At 35.0% G+C, this 20561-nt stretch overlaps 1 protein-coding gene across 3 annotated transcripts in view; it reads right to left on the bottom strand.

The window, feature by feature from the left end:
• Positions 1 to 7311: 7311 nt before the first annotated feature.
• Positions 7312 to 20561, bottom strand: part of LOC106064278 (secretin receptor-like) — a 106606-nt gene continuing 93356 nt past the window's right edge. For all 3 annotated transcript variants that reach the window (XM_056036921.1, XM_056036929.1, XM_056036914.1), the window contains exons 9-13: positions 19664 to 19733; positions 18173 to 18264; positions 11347 to 11485; positions 10259 to 10300; positions 7312 to 10118 (exon numbers count right to left, since the gene is read on the bottom strand). In XM_056036921.1, coding sequence (XP_055892896.1) covers positions 9420 to 10118; positions 10259 to 10300; positions 11347 to 11485; positions 18173 to 18264; positions 19664 to 19733 — 1042 coding nt within the window. In that variant the 3' untranslated portion in view covers positions 7312 to 9419. The remainder of the gene's footprint in view (positions 10119 to 10258; positions 10301 to 11346; positions 11486 to 18172; positions 18265 to 19663; positions 19734 to 20561) is intronic.

Raw genomic sequence — 20561 nt, 5'->3', positions numbered from 1 at the left:
AAGACATTCATATACATTAAATGAGAACATTTTATGGGAACATGTGTGTATGTAAGGGTGTTTCCTTGAAAAAAAAGAGAAAAATCTGAGAAACTGACAGACGGAGCGACAGTGAAAAGAATGAAAGTCTTTTTCCAACGTGAAAGGGAAAAAAATGAAGACATTTAGAACATCGCCAGCAGCAAAACTCTTTTTCAACAGCATAACTTTCTCACACACATACGAGTAAATCTATAGGACATTCGCTTTGCAAGAAGGGGAGATAATAATAAGAAAAAAAAGTTTATTTTATATATACCCAGCAATTACCGTTCCTGCGAAATTCACGGTCTTATAAGTAGAAATGCACTGAGAATTTTTGCCAATCAGAACAATGTTAAATCAAAAGAATTAATTAAATATCTGACTATTTGTTTAAATCTTATCACACAGTCACTCATATTGCTACTAAACTCCAGAACGAGGTATTTATAACTCACTATCGTTTTGACAATCCCCACTCCATTCAGTCATGATTACATCTTTACAAAATTAAGGCGTTAAATAAAATTTTTCAACGTACCTGTCTCTTTGATGTCTAGCATTTTATTTCATCTAGATCTAGATTCTAGAACAGTTTATGTGACACATTTTAATTTCATATTGATCTAGATTCTAGAACATTGTATAATGATCTAGACCTTCATACGAAGCATTACCATACAACATTAAATTCTAGATCTGAAACATACTTGCGTCAATGTTCTGTTTGATTGCTTATTGTTAATCTGTAAGAAATGTTGCTGTATTTTTTTTAAACTCATCATCTCCCAAAGGCTTTGTTATTGCATTCTTTTATGACATCATATTTAAGTGCTGACTATTTTTAAGATCTATATGTTAGCAACACACACACACATACACATGTTTTTGTCTATGCAATTATAAATTTAGCCAATCACAACACAAACAGCTAATCTTAGCAACATAGAGTGATGCTTGCGGGTTCGATTTTCTCCCCTGCAAAGAGCAATCTACAATCTTCCAACTAAGAACACACAGCTTTAAATTATTAACTTAACAGAATACTCACCCACCCCTCTGTAGAAAGTGCGTCCACCCATACGAAACTGTGAATCATATCCTATTTGAATGCACCATCTTAATCCCCCCATGGCAGACCCTACTACCACTACAGCCCAACATAACCAACACCCTGTACGGCAGTGCTAAACAACTGAGAACCAGCACACCTCTTTTTCTTGGCTTAGACTACAAAAGAGCTTACAACTCACCAGCAAAAAAGTTGGCTACAAGAAGAACCAACAAAGAGCTACTGCAGCAACACATTGTCTGTTGTTTAGAAAAGAAAAGAATCACTCAAACTTTTTCGTAATGTTTGAAATCATGGTTGAAAAAGATAAGTCTCTAGGATTGGTGACTACCAGTGCCGGATAAGTCATGGTATAAACAGCCTCCAGGTGCCTTTTATATCGCCTATGTAAAAAACAAAAGAATGTCTAAACAAAGTCTATTGTGTTCAATCATGTCTATAAACGTTGTTTTGCTCGTCCATTATTTCCATGAGACAACTTTGATAACTCTATTGTCACTCTCAGTGTTAGGTGTCTAAACAGTAATATATGCGTTTATATGATTTGCTTAATTAGGCATGACTAGCATTCAGGAGTATTTTTTTATTTCATTAGACTCATTATATTCATTATGATGTAAGATTGGTAACATTAAATGAAACACTTTATAAGAATTTTTTTATAAAAGGATACAAACTTTTTACAATGTTAATAAGCATATAAATAGGAAATATGTCAAGGGGCGATTATATATAATATATAGCGAAAAAGTTGTATACAAACACAGCACATTTCCCAAAAACAATTCTTCAAGGATGAGACATGAAAAAATTGATTGCCAATAGTCCGCCAAAGTTAAAGAGGATTAAAAGTGTATTGGTCTCTTAAATTATCTCTATTGAAGCGGACGCGGTTAGATAATCAGCTTTATTATCTGCCCTTTGTAGTGGCCTGACGGAGCGATAAGCCGGACCGGCATTCTTCAGAAGTCTAAACTCTCCAACCTAGTTCTGGTGATAACCTCCTGGACGACCAAACTATGGACGTGTTCCAAAGACTAGGAAGTGACGCAATCAATCAAACCCTTAAAAGTGCCGGAGCCTGGCTCTGTCTGACACGCGTTCACTAACTCTTGTTGACGTGCCCAGGAATGGTGAGATCCTTTTCTATTCATCTCTCCCCCCCCCCCTTTTTTTAAAAAAAAGAAAAATGTTTTTTTTTTTTTGTTTTTTTTTTAAATTGTCCACTTAAAAGAATTAAGAGCAAATAATCGCCTGTAGAATTTGACCTTTACTTCTCCCGAGCTCAATTTGAAAGACTCGAAATGTGGAATGTAGACAATTAGCTTTTTAAAATATTAATAATCAGTGGCGTAGTTAGGGTGGGGAGAGGAGGGGGGAAATTTGAGTGTTTTCTACATTAAAAAATAATATTACGCAGTATGCAGTGGCTCCCAAAGACGTCAAGCCCCCCCCCCCCTTGACCCCAAACGATGGAAAATTCCTAGCTACGCCCCTGTTAATTATGCAATAAAGTCTAAGGTATTTTTTTTGTCCGAAGATGAAGGGTAAGTGCAGTGTTTCACATGACTACAAAAACACAGTCGCAAAGTCATACCTTTCCACATCTCTTGCAGACAAAGCTGTTGTCCGTCTGCGGTTAATTTAAGTTTTCCATTCCCCTTCTGTTCAATAAGGGCTTTTCTTTTGAGTCTCAAATGTGTGCCCTGGGGCCTTTGTGAGAGTTCTCCAACTGTCTTTTTCAGAGGCCATCTTCTGCCAGCTACTTTCCTTTATTCTAGTGAAGGGGAAGTCACATAAAATCCATAAATTACCCCAAATACGAAGGATACCTAAAAGTAAACAAACAGCTTTTCCATGTTTTTAAGCGTCCCTTGTTTTTCCTAACCTTGTGAGTGTCCACAAAAAGATTTTAGCAAAACGTCCTTTGGACCATTCACCAAAGGGAAGGATTTCTTTCTCTTAGAGACCATAATGAGAGACATTCACCGAGGCCTCTATCAAAGGATCAGCCCAACAACAATCATTTAATCGCACCAATTTTAATGGATGTTTTTATTATGCCTACAGTGTACTGCCACTGAACATAAGAGACGCCACCATTGTAAGAACCTTTCGTGAGGAACAGCGTTGGTAAATGGGTTAGAGAGACTTTTTCTTTTGCCTTTTTTACATAGTGCAATGTATTCGGTACAGTGTAAAACCACTTGTCTTAGGAAAATCTATGGTGCCGTACAGGATGAAACAGGGTGGAGGACACGCACTAACCATGAGTTATATCAATTATATGACGACCCACCAATAGTGAACGAAATAAAAAAGAACAGACTACGTTGGGCAGGTCACCTTGAAAGAATGTCAGACAACAGAGGGGCGAAAATCGTATACAAGCAAAAACCAAAAGGCAGGCGACCCAAAGGCAGACCCCGAATGCGATGGATAGATGACGTGGAAGCAGATCTGAAGCAGCGTGGGGTTAGGTCGTGGAGACGAAAGGCCCAGGAGAGATTTGAATGGAAGGATGTGTTAAAGCAGGCCAGAGCCCTCCATGGGCTGTAGCGCCACTGGGATGGATGGATGGATGGATGTAAAACCACTTGTAGGTTAGGGTTAGGGTTAGATTTAGGGCTACTTTTCCAATCTTAAGACCAAACAAAATAAGTCCACGCAAACTAAAATAAAATATGTGGATTAACTCTATTTGAGACTGGATGATTAACAAAATCCCTAAGGCTCATTTTCTGCTTCCAAAACTTCAGTCGTAGATAATTTTCTTAATATTTAACTAACTTTATATGTTGTTGAGGATTTTTGTAAAATTTTGTTTTTGTAAAATTTTGTTTTTCATTTTTCAACACTTTAATTTTGATATGTTCATTTTTTTTAAATATTATGTCACTAAGCAAAATATAGATGCTTGTAAATGAGGATCATATCTAAAAGAAACAGTTTTCTAGTGAATTTGTCCTACTACTTTCCAAATGTCAATACCTTGTGACATTTCTTTCATTTTTGGCATTTCCAGATGTTACCTTATTTAACAAAGACATCGCCAAGCATTTGGGATGTTTGAAAGGGGAGGGGTGTTAGCCTTGGGTTCAGAAAGACCAGTCGGAAAGTGAACTTTCAACTATCCTCATCACTTAAAATATTACCTTATCAGGTCGTATTATTCTTTTATCTGAATTGTCTTCTAAAAGTATTTCTTGAAAATTTTAAGTAGGAATACAACATGCGCCTGTTCAGTCAGTTAACATAGAATGACTATTTCGAATAGTCCTGCATTTCGAATTGTCCTGCATTTCGAATTGTCCTGCATTTCGAATAGTCCTGCATAGCCATATCATATTGTCTTATAGCAAGTGATCATTTCTTCATTACAATAGTAAAGAACTAAACTGTAACAATTTTAATTGGAAGACTAATATCGTCTACCTATAACACATGACATGTAAGAGCAGGATATGCTTTGCAGCTTCTATAATCACTTGTACAAGTAAAACAAATGATTACATATCTATCAAAGAATACTGAACAATCTCGGAACTATGACCCTGATTGCTAGTTCTACGATCTTGACATAGTAGCGTACAAAGACTTTCTAAATTGTTTAAGTTATTGTTAATCTTCTCTTCAAGATTCTTAAACTGAACCTTCGATCTAGTTTCAAGAATGTCTACATTACTTTTATTTACACCAACGTCATCTAGATTATACAATGCAACCTTTAACAACTTTATCTAGAAACAAAGCGACCCAATAACTTGGTCAGCTGTCCTTCTCTGGTCTTTGGCACTGAGGCATGACGTGACCAATTCATCATTCACAATTACGTGGCATGTTTAACTACGTAGAACACATGTCCAGCTTCGCAGAACACGATAATCGATCCATACGATGATGTCCTACTGCACATCAACAATTATTCAGTACAAAGTAAAGGAGCCACATTATGCCTTACCTCAAGTGATCATTTGATGAGTTCACAGTTAGAAGTCTTATGTAGACGTCTATCACGTGACGAGTTCGACAGAAGATAGGCAATTATCAATGCTTTATTTTCTTATACCGATTGACTGGTTCTTACATCTATGATCAACTAGCCATAAAAACTGTCTTTAATTATTAAACGCCTCATTTCTCGTCGATCCTAAGTCTCTAAGGGGGAAATGTAATTTTCCTGACCAAGTTTATCAGTTATCACAGTGTTAAAATCAATTTATCATTTGTAGACAAAATTTGGTTCAGGACGTTTGACTCTATTTTCTCTTCCAAAATATCTTTTTTTTTACACTTACTCTTTAATTTTTCGATGGTCAATAGGTTTAGATGATTAGATCGCATAGAACAATTATTCTAATATATCAATATTTTCTATTAAGAAATTCTAGTTATAGTCTGTTATTTAGTCAGCCCTGATATGGAAATTAAAGAATTGTATTGTGTTCAAATATTTTATGATAAATTCAATAAAAATAACTTAAATGTGGAGTGGTGAGCGATCGAGCACTGGAAAGATGTTTTCTTTAGGTCCTTCCCGTTAATTAGATCTAATTAGATCTACATATCTTTTTGTAATTTGGAGCTCCGTCGTCTTGCTGCTTGTGACCGTCTCTCTGAAGTGGTGATCTTTTTCTTTGTCTGTTTGCAGCTTTGTCTGTTTGCAGCTTTGTCTGTTTGCAGCTTTGTCTTTACGCAGCTTTGTCTGTATGCAGCTTTGTCTGTTTGCAGCTTGGGTCTAGCTAGAGGTGTGAGAGCAAGTTGAGCATGTGCTGAGCGGTGAGGCGTGGCCGACTTGAGTTTCAGTCCATGCCCGTGTAGGCCGTGGTATATCACACTGGTTTTATATCAAGGTGCGCATTATTGTTGTCTGACAGCTGCACTTACTTCTATCTCTAGTTATTTAAGTGATTAACGTTCTGCCGTTTGTGATGGGTGTGTGTGTGTGTGTGAGAGAGAGAGAGAGAGAAGGAGAGAGAGAGAGAGAAAAGGGGGTGTCTGATGTAACCAAGAGTAAAATCAAGGCAGCTAATTTATTTATAGCAGATTAATAGATTCTGATGTAGCCACGAGTAAGTTCATCATAGTTGAGGTTATACAAAGGGCAGTGGAGGTGGAAGGGAGAGTGTACAACGTTTTAGTTGGACTAGAAGTTTGGAGCTACTACCCAACGTCCTACACTAACACCATGGACTTGCTGATGTCTGCATTAGACTTCGGCCTGTAAGCATCATTTAATCATTCATAGTTATTAAATAGTAGCTTATAGTTGCAGAATTTCCCCCGATAGTCTATACCACAGCCGAGCGGTAATAACCCATCAATGGCTTCAGAAAATAAGCAATTCTGGTCATTGCAACTAGGTCTAAAAACAATCCTGACTTGATAAGATCGTTATAATATAATTAGCCTTGGAGTTTTCAACGATTCTTTTGAAATGCCTTAAATGTAATGAGCATTTTATTCACTTGTATGATAGAGAGAGAGATACCTCTGATAAATTGTATAACATTATGCAGTCAGTCAAGCCAAACTAACATTCAAACATTATAAACAATTAGTAATTTGAAATCTCAGTATTTTGAGTGTGAATAAGGACAGATTAATAACCGATCACAGCTATAGTGACTGGAGAAAATTAACATAAAGAGCTAATTGTCTGGCTTCAAACTTGCAGTCATGGAGCACCATTTCAATAGATACATTTACTCTTGGTTATTTGCCCTTAAAAGGCGAAAAATCGTTTACTACTTTGTGAAGGAATTTCAAATGGCGTATTTCAAAATATTAGTAATCACATTAAGGGCTTGAAAAAATATGTTCTCTTGGTAGATCAGGCCAGATCGAATGTAACAAAAAAAGTAAAACAATATTTTTGTTTTCAAGGAAACTAGTTTATATATATATATATCTCCACCTAAGGAAGAAATATAGTTAAGGTTAAGCAAGAAAGAAAGGAATTAGAGACGCGATGAGGAATTAAAGAAGTCAACAGAAAGAGAAAAGAGAAAAAAAAAGAGCGGAGTAAGAGAGGAGAAAAGGTGGGAGTTAAGGGAGATTAAGAAGTAAACAACATGACTGTGTTGAGAGAGAGAGAGAGAGAGAGAAGAGCACAGCAGAATCTAGCTACAGCAGAGACTGAAAGGAATAAGAAGAGAGTTTCAGTGGATGTGGAAGAGGCACAGTCCTGCTTGTAGTATAAGAAAACCAAAAGCAACACATTTTAAACAACAATAACTTTAATCAATGAAACATTTCATTCTAGCAAGAATCAAGATACATTTCATGAATAGTATCAAATTACTGTACACCCAAACGTTATCATCAGATGCAGGGGACGTAATGCTTGTGTGGGAAGTGTGATTCCGATGAAAAGATAAAGACATCCTGAGGTCAAGATTGGGATCTGGTCTTTTTGATACAGTTTGCAGTCTTGAAGTTTGAGTTAAACATCTATCACTCCTCTAAGACATAGGTCTGGTTCAGAGTTTCATCATTTTAAACCAATGTATCTTTGTACTGTGTCCAGGACCACTGATCAGGCACAGGCAACCGACAAGTCATAGACTCTACCTTTCCTACATATGATTTCACACCTACTGCTTGAATGTGTGACTAGAGTGGCCTAAACCGCTTGGTTACCCATCAAGGGAGCTCGAGTTTGAATCCCAACCTGTCGCTGAGTGATGCAGCGCGTAGACGTTCCCCCAGTCTCCCCCACCTCATTCATTACAGACACTGGACTAGCGCGTGTTGAGCATGGTAGAGCAGGAAAGATGTCTACTGCTAAAGTAATAGGGGCGATAAGTGAAGTTAAAAGCTTTAGTGAAGTGAAGAGGATGGCGGTGCAAGATTATCTCCCTTACATTGCCTTTTCACTTATGCCGCCTTGCATTAGTTGCAATTCGGTACAACAAAAGTAAAAAAGAAATCGGGAGGTACGGAGTGCGCACCCCCACAACTCTCCCTGCAATTGTACGCTCCTGCCTACTGATTGGTTTAATACAATACGGGACGCTGGTAAAAATCGACTGTAGACATTTGTGTGCCCTATAACACTATTTCAGATAGCGGAGATTCTGTAATTGTGATGAGTGGACGGAAAAACATACGAAAAAGAATGCATTTTTTGATGACGTCATTGAATAATCCCAAGAGATTAGGTTCAAATCTCTGGCCTCCTGGAGTTAATTATTTCCTTTTATTTAATGATCCAGGGACAACCTTCATCATCACTTGCATTCACATGAACTGTAGTAATATTTTGTTTGTGTGTGTTTTGTATGTTTCAGAGTGTGTACGTTCAATTGGTGCATCTCCGTAGTACGAATGGTGAAACATTCGTTCAGTGTAACAATGATTTATGACAAACTTTGACAGAAGTCACTATAATACATCAACACAGGCCTTATTTCATATTTATACAACTATCCTTGACAAACATTAACAGTTTGTATACAAAGTTAAAAAAAATTATATATATAAAGAGCTCCGCTGTAGTTGAGATTTTCCCTACCAACTTCCAACAGTACACAAAATCAATCGGCTTTCCAATGTGAACATGTAAACATTGAGGATGAAATGTAGTAGGTAAAAGTTCAAAGCCAATAGTTAGTGGACGTGCTACTAAGGTTATATTGACCTAGAGCAATGCTGAGAAAGAAGCCAAACTGTCATTTCTTGCCTTATAAACTGACCAAGGCCAACTCACTAACATAGATGCACATTTTGGTCGATGCAAATCGATGCACATTAAATCTACGTTCAGTGCCAAAGGGTCTAAAGCAATGTACTTTTTATCGCAAATTAATTTGATTTGAGATAACTTTTACTCAAGTTACTTTAGTGATTTCTGAATATAGACTCAGTTACAAGTACCTGTTATAATTAGATTATCCAGAGAAGATCATGTGTATAAACAAATGTCACGTAATGAGTTAGGATCTTTTCAGTAACAAACTTTCTATTAAATATAATCGAATAATGAAGAAATAAATACATTTTGTTCCATCAATTACATGAAGCTCACAATAGTGTCACTGGCCTGTTTTCAGAGCAAAACAAAGAGAGACATGATTGAGAACATCAACAGTGACTTTATTATTAGCCCCTCACTTTTTGGATCTACCCCCTTACCCATCCATATTTTGTTTGGAATGTTATTTTGTTGTAGATGTTAGTTTTGTCGTTTCTTATTTTAAATTTAACAACATTTTGGAATTAGACTATTTAATTGGCAAGAAAATCTGGTTCACTATCTCTTTTGATAGATAAAGCAAAAGGTTTTTAAAAAGTCAGATTATCTAGAAGGTGGAGTTCGCGCTAATCATAACACACATTGTCCACTGTATGTAATTAATCCATTAGTTCTTTTAAGCTTGTTATTTACATTTGCTGAGGTAGAGTCAGTGACCAGTTGTTGGAGCTCAGATGACCAGGTCTTGTCATTAAGGTAGAGTATAGCACAATTGCTTTGCCTGGTTGGTGAATCGCTTGCCTCATTCTGGTTATCCCCAATTTGGGAATGTTGAAGAACTCCATTAGCGTTCTCTTCGTCTTCTTTGATGTCTGCCAAGTCACGTGACATGTCCGCGTTAACGTTACTTATGACGACAGAGTGATTCAGAAGATCAAGGCCATTGACCCCAGCAGACAAATCGGCCGAATACGCTGACTTGCGAGTCGAGACATTGACATCTTGACGCTCGCGCTGGGCAATTTTATCGAACTCTTCTGTAACAATCACGTTCTCTAGATGAAGAGGCTCAAGGTCTATGTCTGGCAGGCTCCCTCGGGCTTTGCATTTCGTGGTTGACAAGCTTAAGACAGGCTCTTCGGCGATGTCGCTCAGCGGCTGCTGGCTCTTCCTCCTGAAGAGCTTCTTCTTGGGTTTGGTGTTGCCGTGAGATTGATAGTCCCTGCTGCTGCTGCCCCAGAAGGAATGGTTGGTCAAAGTGTTTCGTCTGCCCCCACCTATATGTCTGTTGAGATGTCGAGTCCAAGTCTTGCGTATTTCAAACTGCACCTTTGAAAGCAAAGAGAGATGTGTTTACTACTTTAAACAGCATACAACTTTATTTCAAAATATTCTACTTATGAACTTTTATGTTCATACATTCATTAAAACTCTAACTAGTACGTGATGAAATTAAATGTACTAAGTACCTCATGGTTCAAGAAACAGAAAAGTAATGCAACAAGAAATCCCTGAAATAAAAAAAATTTATAGAAATATCGGAACAACGATAGCAAGGATTTTTGTAAAAAATAATAGATGTATCTGTTTATGTCAGAACATCAGTATTTATTCAATAAGTAAAAAATAGCCATATCTATTTAAAAATAGTTATATTTTCCCCACGTGAGTGAGCTGTAACTGTAAGTTTTAAAAAAATATGAAAAGTACTTTTTTAAACAAGCAAAATATTTTTAAAATACTTTTTAAAACTTATTAACCAGAAAAAACTTCGCACTTACAACTTTATCGCTTAATAATGTAATAAACAAAATAATTTATTACCAATAATTAATTGATTAATTGTTGTGTTTTTTTTATTGATTCATGTTTTGTTAAGTACAATAAATAATTTTTTTAAAGTTTCAACTTGATTCGTGAATGGGTGTGGGAGAAATAACGTGTACAATTATCTAAGGGGACGAAACCTTACATATTAAGCCGTATCTGTAAACACTAAAGGATTCATTTCCCTTTTTAGTATCCAAAAAAAACTAATAACCAGTAACTAATTGACTCATTGGTTAATGTTTCTTACTGATTCATGTCTTGTCTATGCCAAGGAATAACTGTGCAAAGTTTCAACTTCCCAGAACAAGTGTGGGAGAGTTAACGTCAACAAACATTTTACCAGACAGACAGACTGACAGACAGAGTGAGTTAATACAAGCTTTGTATTTTAAAAAAATGGCTCATGTATTGTTTAGAATGGCTGTAACTACTATTCAATGATAATTGTGAGAGCAGTGTTAATCTTGTGTACGTTTTAATGGAGGTACGCAGAAAATGATGAGGGGGGGGGGGCTTTTTATTTGGACTTTAAAAAACCTAGTAGACTTTAAAACCTAGTAATGTGTGGTTGTCAGTAAAATTTGGTTTTTTATTTTATTTAACAGGATTGTTATACCTTTGAATGACTACTTGAGCTAGTAAAAACATAGAGGTGATGTGCCATTAGCTATACATTGTGGAGACTATAAAAGATGATATACATATGCATGTGTTTGATAATATGTACCTGGAATGAATTAAACAGCATCTCCACATACATTTTGAATAGTTCGGCTGTGGGGTTGATATCATCCGGCAGCCATATAAATATCATGTAATAAACAGCAAACAGAGGGATCAAGATTAATGTCGATTTAGCGAGCTTTCTGAAACAGGTCGAAATAAAAGAATAAATACACGAAGCTTGTTATTTATATCAGGGGACACAAATTTAAATTTTGTGCAACTATTGCTTTCTAGCAATTAACTCCCCTATGTGTCACACTGAAAAGCTGTATTTGAAGTCAACCTATATGTTTTAAGGATACACGTATTTTAAATGAATGGCCTCCTTTAAATGATAAGCCATACAACTAATTTCTTTCAAAATGTTATAAAGAATGAGATTTCTTTCATTCTATGTAAGTGTTATCTATACATATATATATATATATATATATATATATATATATATATATCTATATTATAAAGTAGAATGTGAGGGGTATGTATGTATGTATGTATGTATGTATGTATGTATGTATGTTACTTATAGACATCAAAACCGCTTGACCAATCTTGATAAAACTAGGCAGGAATGTTCCTTGGGTACCAACTTAGACCGTAGTGTATGTATTGTAGCCCTAAAACAAACTTAAGACCCTCAAAAAAAAAATAAAGTTGTCCGACTCTATTACAGCTATAGTATTTTATGGATCTAGGCCATGTCTACAATGTTGACATGAGAAAAGATAGAAAGGATTTAGACCTAGATCTAATTTTAAGAAATACACTTTGCGCAGATAGTTTTTTACTTTGACACATGAAAATACAAAAGAAGATCCATTAATTTCATTATATAATAAAATTAACCTTCAATTTTGTGTTTCAAAAGCATTTTTTACATTAATTAGTTCCTTATATCTGTGATTACAGATTTCCAGACGAACATTCTTTCATTAGACAATTCCGTAATGAATCGCGTACTAAATATTAATTCGTTTAATTGTTTACTTTATAATTCCATCCCTAGATCTAAAACTCTAATTCAACTCTAAGATGATAAAACTTCTCTTCCCACGGATAGTTTTATACTTTAACACATAAACATATTAATTAAAGTCCATTCATTTCATATTTTGATCAAATAAACATTCAAATTTGGTTTTCTAAAGCTACATTCGTTTACGACAGCTGCGAAGCCGAGTTGAGATAGGCCTAGATCTATATTCATTCATGAATCGCGTACTAAAAATTATTTCGTTTAATTGTTCACTTTATAATACCATCCCTAGATCTAAAACTCTAATCCAACTATTTTAACGTATAGATATATTAATTAAAGTCCATTCATTTCATATTTTGATCAAATAAACATTCAAATTTGGTTTTCTAAATCTACATTCGTTTACGAAAGCTGCGAAGCCGAGGTGAGATAGGCCTAGATCTATATTCATTCATGAATCGCGTACTAAAAATTATTTCGTTTAATTGTTCACTTTATAATCCCATTCATTTAACAAAGCTATCGCTCTTTTCGTTTTTAATAGATAAGAATATATCGACTTCGGGTAAACCATTTTCGCAAAACTAATTTTATTTTCGTAGCGAAAGAGAAATAACGTGAAAGGATCATTAGCTACGTTTAACATACATCTAAATCCAATCCACTAGATTATTCAAAAGCAAATGTTTTAATTTTAAAAAAATGGAATTTCCCCTATTAGCTATTTTGATCTGATAGCTTCATTCACACTATTTTTACATTGACACATTCGCTTTACTTATTACATTATTATTTCGTTTAATTGTTTACAAACACTCTCAGTGACTATATCGACAGTAATGCGCAAATAAAGACCCGCGGGTCGCGGGTAACATATGTCTAGTATATATATATATATATCTATATTATAAAGTAGAATGTGAGGGGTATGTATGTATGTATGTATGTATGTTACTTATAGACATCAAAACCGCTTGACCAATCTTGATAAAACTAGGCAGGAATGTTCCTTGGGTACCAACTTAGACCTTAGTGAATGTATTGTAGCCCTAAAACAAATGTAAGACCCTCAAAAAAAATAAAGTTGTCCGACTCTATTACAGCTATAGTATTTTATGGATCTAGGCCATGTCTACAATGTTGACATAAGAAAAGATAGAAAGGATTTAGACCTAGATCTAATTTTAAGAAATACACTTTGCGCAGATAGTTTTTTACTTTGACACATGAAAATACAAAAGAAGATCCATTGATTTCATTATATAATAAAATTAATCTTCAATTTTGTGTTTCAAAAGCATTTTTTACATTAATTAGTTCCTTATATCTGTGATTACAGATTTCCTGACGAACATTCTTTCATTAGACAATACCGTAATGAATCGAGTACTAAAAATTAATTCGTTTAATTGTTTACTTTATAATCCCATCCCTAGATCTAAAACTCTAATTCAACTCTAAGATGATAAAACTTCTCTTCGCACATATAGTTTTATACTTTAACACATAAACATATTAATTAAAGTCCATTCATTTCATATTTTGATCAAATAAACATTCAAATTTGGTTTTCTAAAGCTACAATCGCCTACGAAAGCTGCGAAGCCGTGTTGAGATAGGCCTACATCTATATTCATTCATGAATCGCGTACTAAATATAATTTCGTTTAATTGTTCACTTTATAATCCCATTCATTTAACAAAGCTATCGCTCTTTTCGTTTTTAATAGATAAGAATGTATCGACTTCGGGTATACCCATTTTCGCAAACCTAATTTTATTTTCGTAGCGAAAGAGAAATAATGTGAAAGGATCATTAGCTACGTTTAACATACATCTAAATCCAATCCACTAGATTATTCAAAAGCATTTTTTACATAAATTAGTTCCTGATATCTACAGATTTCCTGGCGAATATTCTTTCATTAGACATTACCAAATGGTTACACATTAACACATCTCTCTTCTGAGGTCTGAGTCTATTCCTAGCCCTAGGTCTAAAACTCTTACTGAACTCTAAGATGATAAAACTTCTTTTCGCAAAGATAGTTTTATGCTTTAACACATAAACATACTAATTATTGTCCATTCATTTGATATTTTAATCAAATTAACATTCAAATTTGTTTTTCTAAAGCATTTTTAATACATTCGTTCGCTGTTCGCTAAAGCTGCGTAGCCGTGTTGAGATAGGCCTATATTCATTCATGAAAAAAAGTTCACGCATGCGCAGCACAGAACTCTAAATTAGTGTAGATTTAGATCTACGTCTACCTCAAGATCTACTTTATACTTTATACACATGAACATACAAAATTTAGTATATTCATCTCAAATTTTAATCAAATATATGTAGGCCTACAAGCAAATGTTTTAATTTGAAAAAATAGATTTAAGCCTATTAGCTATTTTGATTTCATAGCTTCATTCACACTATTTTTACATTGACACATTCGCTTTACTTATTACATTATTATTTCGTTTAATTGTTTACAAAACACTCTCAGTGACTATATCGACAGTAATGCGCAAATAGAGACCCGCGGGTCGCGGGTAACATATGTCTATATATTATAAAGTAGAATGTGAGGGGTATGTATGTATGTATGTATGTATGTTACTTATAGACATCAAAACCGCTTGACCAATCTTGATAAAACTAGGCAGGAATGTTCCTTGGGTACCAACTTAGACCTTAGTGAATGTATTGTAGCCCTAAAACAAATGTAAGACCCTCAAAAAAAATAAAGTTGTCCGACTCTATTACAGCTATAGTATTTTATGGATCTAGGCCATGTCTACAATGTTGACATGAGAAAAGATAGAAAGGATTTAGACCTAGATCTAATTTTAAGAAATACACTTTGCGCAGATAGTTTTTTACTTTGACACATGAAAAGACAAAAGAAGATCCATTGATTTCATTATATAATAAAATTAACCTTCAATTTTGTGTTTCAAAAGCATTTTTTACATTAATTAGTTCCTGATATCTGTGACTACAGATTTCCTGACGAACATTCTTTCATTAGACAATTCAGTAATGAATCGCGTACTAAATATTAATTCGTTTAATTGTTTACTTTATAATCCCATCCCAAGATCTAAAACTCTAATTCAACTCTAAGATGATAAAACTTCTCTTCGCACAGATAGTTTTATACTTAAACACATAAATATATTAATTAAAGTCCATTCATTTCATATTTTGATCAAATAAACATTCAAATTTGGTTTTCTAAAGCTACATTCGTTTACGAAAGCTGCGAAGCCGAGTTGAGATAGGCCTAGATCTATATTCATTCATGAATCGCGTACTAAATATAATTTCGTTTAATTGTTCACTTTATAATCCCATTCATTTAACAAAGCTATCGCTCTTTTCGTTTTTAATAGATAAGAATGTATCGACTTCGGGTAAACCCATTTTCGCAAACCTAATTTTATTTTCGTAGCGAAAGAGAAATAACGTGAAAGGATCATTAGCTAAGTTTAACATACATATAAATCCAATCCACTAGATTATTCAAAAGCATTTTTTACATAAATTAGTTCCTGATATCTACAGATTTCCTGGCGAACATTCTTTCATTAGACATTACCAAATGGTTACACATTAACACATTTCTCTTCTGAGGTCTGAGTCTATTCCTAGGCCTAGGTCTAAAACTCTTACTGAACTCTAAGATGATAAAACTTCTTTTCGCAAAGATAGTTTTATGCTTTAACACATAAACATACTAATTATTGTCCATTCATTTGATATTTTAATCAAATTAACATTCAAATTTGTTTTTCTAAAGCATTTTTAATACATTCGTTCGCTGTTCGCCAAAGCTGCGTAGCCGTGTTGAGATAGGTCTATATTCATTCATGAAAAAAAGTTCACGCATGCGCAGCACAGAACTCTAGATTAGTGTAGATTTAGATCTACGTCTACCTCAAGATCTACTTTATACTTTATACACATGAACATACAAAATTTAGTCTATTCATCTCAAATTTTAATCAAATATATGTAGCCCTACAAGCAAATGTTTTAACTTGAAAAAAAAATGGATTTAATTAAGCTATTTTGATTTGATAGCTTCATTCACACTATTTTTACATTGACACATTCGCTTTACTTATTACATTATTATTTCGTTTAATTGTTTACAAAACACTCTCAGTGACTATATCGACAGTAATGCGCAAATAAAGACCCGCGGGTCGCGGGTAACATATGTCTAGTTATATATATATGGCCCCTTCTGTCTCAGAGGTCCATCAACATAGCCAGAGGAGTCGCTGGTTTTAGCAAATATTTAGAGAAAAACTACTAGTTGATATGGTTCAATGTTTTCCTGATGGTTAAAGTCAATATCTACCATTTATATTTTGAACAATCGACAACATAATGATAGAGTGACGAGTTAAGAAAATGTTGATACAAACATCATACAAACAGAGAACAGGTTCTGAAAGAGAACCACGTACAGCAATCGTTAAGTGTCTCCTCAGAAAAAACAAAACAACACATCATATGTAAATGAAGACCCTGATGTCTCTAGCTACACCACTAAATGGCACGGTCGTACCTTACTTTACAATTGTGTAGCCATCTGCATATGTTTTCATCATTAGGTCTTATTCTCTTCTGAGCTAAACCTTGACAAAAGTCTTGTATTGTGTATGAAGTATATCAAAATATATATTTGTCTTAGTAGAGTACCCTTTTCAAACCTGGCGATCTAAGGAGCAGATGATGTAACGGCTGTAAAGGTCATCTGTTTCTTTGGCCCACGGTTTAAGGGCAGGGTGTCATATGGCCCGCAATCCCGAAATTCAAAATCCCAGCTTTCATCGAGATTCGCGCCCGAGACCCCTAGATTCTGAAGTCGAGCACTATACCACTCAGCCACCACGTCCCTTGCTCTATGTATACTCAAAACAAATTCTACAGCTCAGTGAGAAACATTTGATTGTATCAGTGTTCTAGACCATGATTCGGACCGACAGTAAATGTGTATATTATATCATTAAACGCATGCCAGCTGGGAAGGAAGTCGAAGACATGCACACAGGAGGACTGTCCTCCTGTTTAACGATTATTTCCTTTTTTAGTTCAATAGTCGTTCTCAATCTTATCTTCTTCTCTTTCTTTTATTGAATAGTTAAATTCATGTATGTGTAAAAAAAAAAAGAAAGTTCAATGCGAACCTTGGACGCTGACCTCAGATCTCGAGAAGAGGATCCTAGCACTGGAACTAAAATTCTACAGAAGGAACCTAGGTGTCACTTACAAAGACCGCATCACGAATGAAGAGATTAACTCAAACTCTATGGCCACATCATAAGGTCCTCAGGGCTAGCAAAGACCTTCCATCAGGAAACAGTACCAGGAAGAAGAAGAAGAAGAGGAACACAGAGATGGAGATGGGAAGACAACATCAAAGAATGGACAGACCTATCAGTGAATGAAATTTTATCCAAGGCCTAGGACAAAGAGAAATGGAGAAAGGCAGTTGACAGATCTTGTGTGACGCCCCAACGGTCTAAGGAATATGTGAAGATGATAAGGTACTAATCTTCTTCATTCAAAGGCAGGCTGAATCAATCTGCCGCCCTGAAAGCGCACACACTGGACCTATGATGGCCGCCTTGCCCGGGTGATCGAGTTCCGTACATTTTTTTGGGGTTTAGACATTTTGGACTTTGGTTTAACACCCAATATTTCGAGTTGTCTGTCTTTGAATACCAAAGTACCAACGACTAGATAGAGAATGAGAAAACATTACACACCTATTAGAACCAAAACATTGTCACTGACTAGATATAAGAGAAGACTACTAGAAAAATGTTTTACCTATATCGACACATCTTTGACTCTGAACAGTTGACTGCTCTTAACTTGGTAAATAACATTCTGATGATATTGATAAATATAACAAAGTTGATCTGTGGAACAAAGACAACATCAACAAAATGATAACCATTGACTTGTGGAGTAGTTGCATTAATTTAAAAGACAAAAATTAAACAATTGTAATTTATACTTGCTTTGCTACAAATATGTTTCTCAACTCAGGAATTTCAGTTCACTGTGAACATTGGTAAGTGATATTTCTACCAAATGTTCTTAATACAAATTTTTTCGTACTCTTAGGAGTTTTTTCTTACAAAATGAAAAAAAAATATTTTTTTTTAGAATTAACCATGGCCTAGCCGAGTGTTTCAGCTACTAATGTTATAAGTCATACTTATAACAAATGTTACTTTAATTCTTAAAAGTGTCAGTTCTTTCTTCGTGCCTTTGTAACATGGAATGGAATGGGCTGCATGAATAAGCCTAGAAAAACAATTATTTAGTAGAGTCAAGGTTTTTAATTAAAGTGCAAGGCCAGTTTGACACACAGATATGTGTCTGACGTAATTGTGTGTCTGACGTAATTGTGTGTCTGACGTAATTGTGTGTCATTTCTAGACAAAAGGAAAAGTTAGTTTCTTATTTCTTTGTTGTGACCACCTGATAACAGTTTTATTGTCCATAACATTTCAGTTCTAGAACAGTTTTATTGTCCATAACATTTCAGTTCTAGAACAGTTTTATTGTCCATAACATTTCAGTTCTAGAACACTTTTATTGTCCATAACATTTCAGTTCTAGAACAGTTTTATTGTCCATAACATTTCAGTTCTAGAACAGTTTTATTGTCCATAACATTTCAGTTCTAGAACAGTTTTATTCTCCATAACATTTCAGTTCTAGAACAGTTTTATTGTCCATAACATTTCAGTTCTAGAACAGTTTTATTGTCCATAACATTTCAGTTCTAGAACAGTTTTATTGTCCATAACATTTCAGTTCTAGAACAGTTTTATTGTCCATAACATTTCAGTTCTAGAACAGTTTTATTGTCCATAACATTTCAGTTCTAGAACAGTTTTATTGTCCATAACATTTCAGTTCTAGAACAGTTTTATTGTCCATAACATTTCAGTTCTAGAACAGTTTTGTGGAACTTTATGATGACGAAACGAAAGCAATACAAATGATAAGGTCAATTCAATAATGTCAGGTTCAAGTCAATACGGTCAGGTTCAAGTCAATAAGGTCAGGTTCAAGTTAATAAGGTCAGATAATAGGCAATAAGATCAGGTTCAAGTCAATAAGGTCAGGTTCAAGTTAATAAGGTCAGGTTCAAGTCAATAAGGTCAGGTTCAAGTCAATAAGGTCAGGTTCAAGTCAATAAGGTCAGGTTCAAGTCCATAAGGATGCTAGTGCTAACAAGTGTATACAGGAGTCACTAATGAATCACTTCTAAAGTCGGCAATCACTTCATAGAATGTGACTTACTGCTACAGAGGCCACCATTGGTCCGTGAAGTATCCAGTACAGAGACTTGTACACATGGACGTTCCAACACCTGAGGACACACACACAGAGATATTGGTGCTACACTTTGGGACAGATAAAAACAGATTCAGTTTCTCATGATTTCAAGTAACACAATAGTTTTGATTGAGTTCAGTAAGACCTTGGGTTCTGTTTTATTTCAATAAATTAAGAGGCTTTTCAACAGCATCTATATTTATATAATTCTCTTCGTCGCTCAAGAGTTTGGAAAGGAAAGATCACTCTCTTATTTCTGCGGATAGTCACCCCACGAAAAACAAGAGGGGAGGGGGGGGGGGAGAACAAGTATTCACAAAATAGCAGGGCCGGACCGTTTTGACCAAGGAACATCTCTCTTTTTTTTTTTATTACTACCTCACGTAAAAAAATACGGTTTTTATTTATCGCGCGTAGGATTGGCGTTTTCAATCCCCCTTCGTCCTGCGGGAGGTTTGGACTAGGAAGTAAACTATCGTCAATTCTGAAGGAACATCCGAAACATGTAAAACATTTTACAAGCAAACATTTTACAAACACTAAATAGCAGCGGGGGACTTAACCATTGTAACTAAGACGTCATGAAAAAGAACAAGTCATCTACTATGTATATTTACAGGTCACTAAATAGAATGGGCCGGACTTAACCATTGTGGCAACGGATTTCGCGGGGCCAAGTTTGGGTAGGGAAGCGGATAATAAGTGAAATTTAAGAGTTTTTATTAGAAAATAAATTCGCCTATGCATTTTATTCATTCTTTACTACGTACAGAATTACTTACGAGCTTTGCATGTAGCAAAGTCATACAGTATATCATAATAATTCTGTTTCCTATATAGATCACGCTCAATAGCAAGAATT

The sequence above is a fragment of the Biomphalaria glabrata genome, chromosome 1, assembly GCF_947242115.1.
Source record: "Biomphalaria glabrata chromosome 1, xgBioGlab47.1, whole genome shotgun sequence".
NCBI classification, from domain to species: domain Eukaryota; kingdom Metazoa; phylum Mollusca; class Gastropoda; family Planorbidae; genus Biomphalaria; species Biomphalaria glabrata.
The sequence above is the reverse complement of the archived record's forward strand: the minus strand, read 5'-3'. Positions and strand labels throughout refer to the sequence as shown.